The 11,244-nt window shown below is 50.6% G+C and overlaps 1 protein-coding gene across 3 annotated transcripts in view; it reads right to left on the bottom strand.

Annotated features, from left to right (window-relative positions):
• Nucleotides 1–1,434: 1,434 nt before the first annotated feature.
• The window catches only part of LOC105533839 (ubiquinol-cytochrome-c reductase complex assembly factor 1), a 131,372-nt gene continuing 121,562 nt past the window's right edge, over nt 1,435–11,244 (bottom strand). For all 3 annotated transcript variants that reach the window (XM_011972399.1, XM_011972400.1, XM_011972401.1), the window contains 2 exons: nt 5,494–5,607; nt 1,435–2,921 (listed from right to left, as the gene is read on the bottom strand). In XM_011972399.1, the coding sequence (XP_011827789.1) occupies nt 2,787–2,921; nt 5,494–5,607 (249 nt within the window). In that variant the 3' untranslated portion in view covers nt 1,435–2,786. The remainder of the gene's footprint in view (nt 2,922–5,493; nt 5,608–11,244) is intronic.

The raw sequence follows: 11,244 nt of genomic DNA, 5'->3' as shown, positions 1-11,244 counted from the left end.
ATTGTTAAAATAAGTGGAACTGTATGGGTCACACTGAGAATGGTCCCGAAGGGGGCTTTTTGTTTTTTTTGTTGTTGTTGTTCTGAGACGGAGTCTTGCTCCGTTGCCCAGGCTGGAGTGCAGTGCTGCGATCTCAGCTCACTCTGCAAGCTCCACCTCCTGGGTTCACACCATTCTCCTGCCTCAGCCTCCCGAGTAGCTGGGACTACAGGCGCCTGCCACCACGCCCGGCTAGTTTTTTGTATTTTTAGGAGAGGCGGGGTTTCACCATGTTAGCCAGGATGGTCTCCATCTCCTGACCTCATGATCCGCCCGTCTCGGCCTCCCAAAGTGCTGGGATTACAGGCATGAACCACCGTGCCCGGCCCAGAAGGGGGCTTTTTGGTTGGGGTTGTACTGATAACACTTGGTGATTTAGTCACACATTCATTATTTCATTTATCCAAGTATATACTGATGCTGATAATGAACCAGGCATTCGGCTGAGAACTGGAAAAACAACGGTGACCAACACAAACACAGTGTCCACTCCACACTGAGGCGGCTCACAGTACAGTGTGGGAGGTGGGTAAAAAAATCATTTCAACATGGTAAGGTAAGTGCTATCAGGGCCAGGTGCGGTGGCTCATGCCTATAATCCTAGCACTTTGGGAAGGCAAAGTGGGAAGATCAACATAGTGAGAACCTGTCTCTACAAAAATGAAAAGGTAAGTGCTCCGGAGCAGAGAACCATGTGGGGAGCAGCACAGATAGTGTGCCTGTACCTGGAGGGGACAGGAGAGAGAGGGACGAAGGTTCTAGGTAGAGGACACATAGCATGATCTCTCCAGGTAACCCCAAAAGGTTCAGTGTGCTCAGAGAAAAGATGGGTAGAATCATAAAACCAGGAATGGAGGCAGAGGCCAAACCAAGAATAAAGACAGCCTCCAAGGAGCTGGAATAGATCTTAAGGGGAGGGGGTTGGCAGAGTCAGGGCAAGGTGCTGACGGCCAGGAAGTGAGGGCTCACCGACATCAGACATGACAGATCCAATCTCGCTCCTTCAAAGGCAGCTCCATACTGCAAGTTACTGTGTTTCACGACCACAAAGTCCTGAGCAGACAGGACTAGCTCTCTAGGCAGGGACCGTCAGCTGCTGGAGAGATTCACCCAGGGCCTGCATGAACACTGGCTGACCGGGATGCTAAGAAGGGGAGTCAGGTGCTGGACCAGGGCTGGACCCAATGACCTTTCAAGTTCCTTCCAAATCTGAGCTTCCAGGATTCTAAAGCAAGCCCGGTAGCTGAACTGGTGCCATGGGCTGGGATCTGTGGCTGGGGAGCTACCCTGGGCAGCAAATGGGTTAACGCTCAAATAACTTTTATATATGAATTAATGTGTAGAGTTGGGAGCCAAAATCTGTTCCATTAATTTTTCCATCCATTCCAGGAGCAGTTAGGTACACACAGTAAAGTTTATTTTGGTGCATGGTATACTTCACTCCATTAAAAATAAATTAATCAGCAAATTCCTGCCTGGCTCAGCTCTGGTTTATGTAAATAGTGCCCAGCTGTAATGAGTTACAAGGTGTTATTATCTCACACACACACAGGAGGCTTCACTCTAGAGCTCCGCTCGCAACAAAAGCATCTTAAATAAACTGAGAGAAGGTGGTTTGATTTGTAATGTTTTCACAGAAGTGGGATATACCTCACCCATATAGAGTTTCTTTATATGACTCATTTTATAGCAAGTTAAATGAAGGAAGTTTGATGGGGGAGGAAGGGGCAATATGGTTCCCCACTCCCTTTCTTCACTTTAAGAAAATCCCCCAAGAGATGACCTGCACTGAGGGAGGAGGGGCTGGTCCTCAGGTGCTCAGACCAAGGTGGCTCTACAGCACGTGCTTCAGAAGTTGGGAAGGGGGCCCAAAGCTGGGCACAGGTCTGGATCTGCTACAACTAAGCCAGGAGGAATGTTCTCTTCTCCCTAATATCTCATGAAAGGGGAGGCCAAGAGAGGAGACAGCATGTTCCTCATTCAGTTCACTGTGACAAAGGTGACTTTGTTCTCAAGGCCTCCTTCCAAATGACGTAGGATGTGAAAGCCCTTGGTCATCAGAGGCCTCCTGGGTCCCAGACGAGGGGCCTGGCTGGCTGTGCCTTGGCCTGAACAGAGACACATCTCCATGAACTAGAGGCAAGAGCAGCAGCAGAGACCATCCCAGCCTCTTTCCTTTCTCCGTCACTAACTGAGCTGGGCGGTGCCCTCACTACCGCAGCCACCAACTCAGGCAAGTTTCTAAGTCCCTGGAATAAAGAAGGGCCATGGTAGAGAGAAGTCTGTTTCTTTTAATGGCCAACTCAACCCCATGGCTGGAAGCCGAGGGACAACGCATGGTCGCCGTCCAGACTCCGCAGCATTACAATCCGCTCCTAGGCCACAGCAGGCCCTGGGGGGTTTCCCTTTTGAACCTACGCCATCCCTTCCTCCGCCTTTGGGAAAAGCTGTCAGTCACAGGTAGTTGCTGGAGGGGGTTGGGGAGTGTGTGCTGGGGGACTCTCACTCGGGGCTTCCCGAGGGAGAGGACACGTGGGAGAGCTAGGGGTTCTCCCATCCCTGTATCCCAGCAGATCAGACTCCTGGGCACACTAAGAGGAAACTCAACACAAATGGGGCCAGGTATTTGACAGATGCTGTTCAGAGGTCAGTTCAGGCCACTTTCTGCGGGGTCCTGGACCAACAGGCACTTCTCTCCTGGCGGTTCCTCGAAGCCAGCTGGCCAGCCGTGCAGAGGGCCCAGCCCATCAAAGTCCCTCGTCGTTGTAAGTGGGAGAATGGGGCTTCAGGATGCTCTGAGGATTCTTCTCCACTAGAGGGCGCCAGCTCACCTCCCCTGTCAGAAGCAGATCCTCCCCGTTCATGGAATCCAGGTACTGCATCTGCAACCACAGGAGCGGGAAGGAGGAAGCAACAGAGGCAGGACAGACGTGAGGAGCCAGCATCAGGAACCAGCCTCCCAGAGGAGAGGAAGGAAAGGGACGGGGCATGAGGGGGGTTTCTGACCATCCCAGGTCCCAGGCCAAGCCATCTCTGATCTAGATCAATTCACTAAGGTGGTTTGGAGAAAGCAATCACTGGGGAGCTGGGTGGGGCGGGTTGGGGGGGGGCCGTTAGGGAATTCCCTATCACACCTCTGAATGGAGATGGACACACATCTCCCAAGGATACTTCTCCCCTACATGCCCTCCCTAGACAGCTCCTGCAGGCCAGGAAGTCAGGGCTTGCAGCACACACAGCCATGCTGTCCACCCCAGAGCTGCCGCGTGAGAGTCCTGATTCTGTCCCTTCCCAGTGCTGCTATCCAGGGTGGCCGCTTCCCCTCTCTGAGATTTAAGTTCCTTTGTCTGAGAGAGGGGATAGAAACACGTACCTCACAGGACACATGAAGAGATTCATATATGCAGTGCTAGTCACTCACACTTTAAGCATATGTATGCCTCTGTTGTCCTCTAGTGGGCCCCTGGTCAGTAGGCCCTAGTATCACCTCTCTAGGACAGCAGGGGCAGACAGCTCTGCCATTAAAATGGTCATCATCCAGAGAAGCCACTGCTGCAAGGCCAGGAGGCTTCATCTTAGGCTTTAGGTCATTCCTCCTTCCAAGAATCCACCATTCCGGTTGCTTCTGCTTCCAGCTGCTGACGCTTGAACTCAACCCCAGCCTCTAGCACGCGCCTCAGCTCTGGATTCCCACCTGCCCTGCCATGTCTTCCCTAAAGCCCACTCCTCCTTACAGTGACTCCATTTCTGTCCCCAGTGCCACCACTCTGCCCACCTCCTGGGTTGAAAATCTCAACAAGACCTGTGGTTGGCTCTTGGGCCATCGGCCACACCAAGCAGTCTGCTCAAGGTCCAGCTCCTGCTCTTCCTTTCCCGGCCTTCAGCACTCTGCCCTCTCTGTATCACATTATGGGCTGGCTTACTCCAGGGTTAGCCATGTGCCTGGGCTTCCTCACCAAACCATGAGCTGGCCCCTCGAGGGCAGGACTGGGTCTTATTAATCGTTGCTTTTCCAAGAGTGCCTGGAGCAGCAGGTGCTCAAAAGGTTTTGCCGACATAACTGGGTCCCCACCAAAGCTCCCTGCTTTCCCAAGAGCCCCTTCGCTGTTTTTCCACTGCCTCTCACTGGGGCCACGTGGGACCTCTTGTAGGGACAATGGTTGTGGCAGCCCCTTCCTAGAGGGCCCTCAGAGAAGTCCCAGGTGTGTCTTGTGGCTTCTGGCACAAGCCCACCATGGCAGATGGAAATACTGGGCAGGTCTCAGAAAACACAGCATCTGCTTTGCGAATTGCTACTCCTGTCTGAGGGTGAGGCCAGTCAACAGGTAGTATGAGAATTCTCCGTGGGTGGGGCCCTCTGGCCATGCCATGCCTTCTCCCTGGCTCTGGCAGATTTGAAGAGTGGTCAAACAGGAGTCCTGGCTCCTGCGATTCTCTACCCTGTGGGTCTGCAGAGCCCCAGTATGTGGTTTTTCCAGCAGTTTACAAGCTAGTCCTGAGCCCTGTCTTCTCAAGAGCTGAGCTCCAGCCTTGCCTTTCCTGGTTGTTGGAGGCTTGAAGACCATGGATGCAAGTGAACAAGAGAATAACTGTGGGGTGACACCCCTTCAGCTCCAGGGGCCAGGTCATGAAGCAAAGGTGTGACTCATGGCACAGCCTGAGTTGTCTGAGGCAGCTGAGGCCTCAGTGGCCACATGAATCACGCAGCTTGGGGCCCTAGGGCAGCTGTGCAGGCTGACTCACTGGGAGGCCCTGGAAGAGCCTCTATGTCCTCTTCCCTGCCAGTCAGCTCACTCATCTATCAAGTATAAGTCTCCCATCAATATAAGATCTGAGGGCGGGGAGGTCAAGGAATTAATTCCCTGGGCTTGAGAAGAGCTATGTGGGTAAGCAGCCCCCACTGCAGAGCTTTCTCCTAGAAGCTTTGATGTTGGGGAGCCCAGGGGAGCCAGAGGGGTGAGAAACTGAAGTGGGGGGACCCTGCTTGACCATGTAGAGCATCTAGCAGGAAGAGGCTGTCTGTGAAATGCTTCCTGCTGCCCAGTCCTGCTGGAAATCAGGAGCAGGAAACAAATCCAGGTGGGTAGAGAAGGGGTCCACAGTGGGCGGCTGCCAGTGCTCATATCTGCCAGGACTCTGTGGGCCCAGCTGCTAGCATAGCACCAGGCGCATAGTAGGAAATGAGGTGCACAGTGAATGAATGACTCAAAGTTCCTGAGGGCAGGAGACTACTTGATGCCTCTTTCTCTCTCTTTCTTCCCATTTCCTGCTCCCTGGCCCAGTTCATGGTTGGACATACAGAAGGCGCTCCTTCTTCAGCGTCTAGCTGATGTGATCTGGTCAGAATTCTCTCAGACTGCTCCTTGGTAACTCAACCTCTCATGATCCCCTGAAAGCCCAAGAGGAGGGCCCACTGTTGCCAGGAATTGGGAGGGGAGGGAAAGGGTCGCTCACCTGTTTCCTCACATACTCTACCAGCAATTCAAGATGTCGAGGGTCTTCACATTTCCCGTTGAAGAAGGTTCTCCAGAGGGCAGCGGCCAGCCCATGATCATCTGAAAGGATCCCCTGGAACACACAGCACAGCAATGGTCTCCGGAGGGATCCACAGAGCCAGGACACAGACGCTAGGGATACTGTGAACATGCTAGCAACCATGGAACCGGCTCAGAAGGACCCTCCACACATGAGGAAAATGGGGTAGTCACACAGTAGAGGTGGAAGGGGTCTTACAAGGGCATCTGGCCCAGTCCCTTCATTTTACTACATACAGAGGGAGAACAGGGGGTCCAGAGGGGCCAAGCTACTAGTTAGGTGATGCAGAGTGGGGACTCAGGCACAGCTCCCTCTACTCTGTACTGCGCCTGGCCCAGGCAACGCTTGAGAGGCCAAGAAGAGAAACAGTAGCAGCAATGCTCCCCTTGCTGTCCACAGGGCACGGGCTGGGAATGTTGTGAATGTATGTTTCTCCCAGGAATGGAGGTGGGCATGGACTGTGCCTTCTTGCTTGGTCCAAGAACATATATCTGCAAGGCAACTGGCTCTTTGGGGAAGGGAGCCAGCTACCTTGTCTTCACTGTTACCCAACTCTGGGCCCAGCCTCTCCCTAAGTAGAGGAACAGGATGTTCAGCAGGATTGCTGGGGCCACAGAGGGCCAGGCTCAGAGCCTGCATGTGTGCGTGTGCCTAACACTGCCTCTTTTGGCACAGAGGAGACTTCTGTTGGGAAGCTCAAAGATTACAGAGCAAAATGAGAGCCCCAGCCACCAGCTAAGGACATTTCCTAGCTTGGACCTCTAGAGGAGGGAGGGTTGAGAGTCTTGCTTCCTGGGGTGAAGGTGACTGATGGAGCAGGCCCTGAGAAGTTGCTCTGTCCAGGTGTCAAGGTAGTATGTAGAATCGATGTGCTGACTTGAAGTCAGAAGGCAGATCAAGTCCTAGTTCCACCTCTGCCAAGATCAGTGATGGTGGCAGTTGACTAAACCAAAGTCTCAATCTTGTACTTCTTAAAAACAGATGAAGTTACCTGCTCTACTTACAGCATTCTTGAACTACTTGTTAAGTGTAATCTGTTGGATACAAAGATTAGGAGTATGCTTTGGCAGACAGCTGGGATATAGTCAAAACAGTGGGGTCTGGGAGCCAGAGCACAGAGTTCAAATGCCAGCTCTATCATTTGATGGCCGTGTGGCCTTTGAGAAGCTATTAGCCTTTCCTGAGCCTCAGTTTTTCATGAGTTAAACAAGCCTAATAATACCCATCCCACAGAGCTGTGAGAAGTGAGAGATCCTGGCCATGAATGGCTCTGTAAGTGGTAAACATTACGCAAAGACCCAGGATCACTTTATTTGACATTATATTGTGGTCTGTCCTCTTGGGCATTGTGGTATATGAGGTCTGGCTCCAGGCCTGCTGCCAGGAAGGGCCATGTCCAGTATGGGGTGCTGACAGTTTGGTAGAAAAACATTCCACCTGTTCCAAATGCTCTCTGATAAACACTCCTTACAGTTCCACAGCTTAGGACTGTCCTGGCACAATGGCTGAGTCAGGAAAACTGGCTTCTTTTGGCAGATGGGGAAAGGAGCAGAGGACAAGCTCAGGCACATCACCCTTCTGCAAACGATTTGCTAGCACAACAGCATGCCTGTGTCTACTGTGCCTGCGCACGTGCCAGAGCACTGCTGGCAGCAACCCACATGTGCTGTGCAGAAAGGAATGGGATTGGGAGTGGGTGTTATGGGGACCTGGAGAATGGGCAGAGCTCAGGATGGGAAAATAGGCAACTTTAGCAGCGGGTGAGATGGCTGGGAAGGGGCAACTCCATAATCAGGAATTCCTGAGCCATCAGAAAGAAAAGGATGACTCAGGACGCACTAATAGTGAGAACAACCCAACTGTTCCAGACTGTCAGGGTTCCTTCACACACCTGGCTCCTAATGATTATGTATGCCAAGTAGAACAGATATTCGCATTTGCTTTGCTTTGCTTTGTTTTGAGATGGAGTCTCACTCTGTTACCCAGGCTGAAGTGCAGTGGCGTGATCTTGGCTCAATGCAACCTCTGCTTCCCAAGTTCAAGTGATTCTCCTGCCTCAGCCTCCCGAGTGGCTGGGGACTATGGGCATGCGCCACTGCACCCGGCTAATTTTTTGTATTTTCAGTAGAGACGGGGTTTCACCATGTTGGCCAGGGTGGTCTCGAACTCCTGACCTCAAGTGATCTGCCCGCTTCGGCCTCCCAAGTGCTGGGATTACAGGCGTGAGCCACCGCACCTGGCCTGTATCCCCATTTGAAAGACAAGTAAACTGAGGCTTAGAGACTAGCTAACTGATGACTGAACTAGAACTAGCATGCAATGATGAGGTGGGGGATGGTGACTGACCCACTCTAGTCAGAACACAGAACCTGGCATAGAGTGGGAGAGCAATCAGAATGGCTGAATACCCAGCATTTTGGGAGGCCAAGCTGGGTGGATCACTTGAGCCCAGGAGTTCAAGACCAGCTCGGACAACATGGTGAAATTGTTTCCACAAAAAATATAAAAATTAGCCAGGCATGGTGGCACACGAGTCGACTCGGGAGGGATGAGGCGGGATGATCACCTGGGCCCGGGGAGGTCGAGGATACAGTGAGCTGCGATCACACTGCTGCACTCCAGCCTGGGCAACAGAGTGAGACCCTGTCTCAGAAAAAAAAAAAAGGATGGCTGAATAAATTAACGAACACAACATCAGCCTTCTTCCCACCACACTGCTAGCGTAAGGCAGTGAAAACAAATGAGAGACTAATCTGAAGGTGCATATTTCAAACTAAGAAAGCAGAAAAGGAAGAAGGGTCCTGGGAACCAAACATGAGGACACACTATAATTTCCACCCAATCTAATCGGGTGCCTACTTGTTTTCCCTCACAACACAACAAAGCATCCTTCAGAAATTAAGACACCTAGGTCTAGAGTAACTGAGAGGAAGCCAAGGGGATTGTTTTGGTTTTGGAGGGTTCTGGTTCTGATTAAGGGTTTAGAGTGGCAGAGTTCCACTCAGTGAAGATTGATTTGACATCACTATGTGCTCAGCATAATGACAGGAACACAAGAGTCACCGCAATATGGTCTGAGCTCTCAGGGAACTTGCAATCTAGCTGAAGGGACAAAATCAGTGCACATCTAACAGCAGCACAGAGTAATATCCTGGAGAATGAACACATGCCAAGCTGCAGAGTGAGACTCAGCTATACTCTACATGGCTGCCTCCTTGTTCTACAGTCTTAGCTTTTATGACAACTCCTCAGAGAGACCTTCCTGGTCCACACTAAGTCATTCCCCCTGTTATTCTCTCTCACTGCACTTTACTGTAGTTAGATATTTATTGCTTGTTTATCTGTTACTTGTTTACTATGTCTCTCAATTAGAAGGTAAGCTCCAGTGGGAAAGAGCCAGACCATGTTTGTTTTATGCACCAATGTATTTTCATGTATCACACATGGTAGACACTCAAAAGCTACCTGTTAAATGGATAATGAATAGATGGATGGGTGTTGAAATTCACAGTAAAAACACAAGACAGCCAGAGAGGTCAGGGAAACCTTTCTGAAGAAGTGGGCCTTTAAGAATTGGGAGAATTGAGCCAGGCATGGTGGCTCACGCCTGTAATCCCAGCACTTTGGGAGGCCAAGGCGGGCAGATGACAAGGTCAAGAGATCGAGACCATCCTGGCCAACATGGTGAAACCCCGTATCTACTAAAAATACAAAAAAAAAACTAGCCGGGCACAGTGGCACCTGCCTGTAGTCCCAGCTACTTGGGAGGTTGAGGCAGGAGAATCCCTTGAACCCGGGAGGCGGAGGTTGCAGTAAGCCGAGATCGCACCACTGCACTACAGCCTGGCAACAGAGAGAGACTCCATCTCAAAAAAAAAAAAAAAAAAAAAAGGGAGGATTTGTAGAGCTGCAGATTTTTTTTTTTTTTTTGAGACGGAGTCTCGCTCTGTTGCCCAGGCTGCAGTGCAGCGGTGCGATCTTGGCTTACTGCAAGCTCCGCCTCCTGGGTTCACGCCATTCTCCTGCCTCAGCCTCCCGAGTAGTTGGGAATACAGGTGCCCGCCACCACGCCTGGCTTTTTTTTTTTTTTTTTAAAGTAGAGACGGGGTTTCACCATGTTGGTCAGGCTAGCCTCGTGACTCTTGGTCTGGTGACCCACCCACCTCGGCCTCCCAAAGTGCTGGGATTACAGGCGTGAGCCACTGTGCCTGGCCAGCTGCAGATTATTCTAAGCAAGAGAAAATGTTCAAAACATTTACAGAGGGAGTGCCTACAAGGTACGCCAGGTCCTGAACCAGGGCCTAAAGCCGACCAAGACTCAGCTACTGCCCTCAACCCCTCGTTTTAGGTAGAGTCTCAGTCAGACACAGCATATCTATGGGGCAGTACGGCAAACGGCCTAAGAGAGAGCACAAGAAATATAAACGTAAATAGGGCACATAGCAATGGCAACAGTTCACAGAAGGCCTGGAAGTTCAGGGAGCAATTTGGATCTAATGTCATAGGAAACAGGGAGGTTCCCAGAGTGTCCAGTGAGGGGGAAGAATCCAAGCAAGATTCTAGGAAAAGGCTGCTGTACAACAGCACTGTCCAACAGAACTTTTTGTGATTATGGAACTGTTCTGTATCTGCACTGTCCAAGACAGTAGCCACATATAGTAACTGAGTATCTGAGGATCTGAATTTTCCATTTTATTTAATTAATTTAAGTCAAAATAGTTGCATGTGTTTAGTATCAAACAGCTCTAGAATCTTGTGATTCCAAGTGTGGTCTGTGAAATGGCTGCACCCCGATCACCTGCAGCCATTAGCAATGCAGAATCTCAGGCCCCACCCCAGACTTGCTGAGTCAGAATCTGAATTGTACGTAGGTCCTCTAGGTGACTCACAGGCACATTAAAATATAGGAAAAACTTCTAGAATTGCACATTAAAATCACCTGGGAACTTTTACAACTACAGATGTCCACCTCCACCAGTTAAGTCAGAACTTTGGGGGATAGGACCCAGACACAGATATTTCTAAAAAGTGTCCCAGGTTATTAGTATATTTCCCCAAATTTCCTGCTCTTAAAAGTCACCTTGGAGTGACATATTGAACCACCAGGCAGCACTCCTACTGAATTGGAATCTTCAGAGAGGTGATAAAGATTTAGATTTTAAAAGTACTCCAGGTGACTCCAGTGGTCAGGCACAGTTGGGTAAAATGGCTCTGCCAGAATGGACTGGATGGGGGACTGGGAACAAACAATTCGGTACATTTTTATTAATATTGATGAAAGGATCGACTGAGCCAACAGAGCCACCTGCAATAAAGACCATAAACAAAGGCTCATAGAGAGGTGTAGTTCTTCACTCCTAAGCCTCATCCTTTTCTATATAGTAAGGCTTCTATAATTACAATTCATCCTCTTTTATAATTGATATGTAGGCCAGATGCGGTGGCTCACACCTGTAAACCCAGCACTTTGGGAGGCCGAGGCAGGCGGATCACCTGAGGTCAGGAGTTCGAGACCAGTCTCAACATGGAGAAACCCCGCCTCTACTAAAAATACAAAATTAGCCAGGCGTGTTGGTGCATGCCTGTAATCCTAGCTACTCGGGAGGCTGAGGCAGGAGAATTGCTTGAACCTGGGAGGCGGAGGTTGCGGTGAGTCAAGATTGTGCCATT

Source organism: Mandrillus leucophaeus, unplaced genomic scaffold (genome assembly GCF_000951045.1).
Source record: "Mandrillus leucophaeus isolate KB7577 unplaced genomic scaffold, Mleu.le_1.0 Scaffold129, whole genome shotgun sequence".
Classification (NCBI taxonomy): domain Eukaryota; kingdom Metazoa; phylum Chordata; class Mammalia; order Primates; family Cercopithecidae; genus Mandrillus; species Mandrillus leucophaeus.
The sequence above is the reverse complement of the archived record's forward strand: the minus strand, read 5'-3'. Positions and strand labels throughout refer to the sequence as shown.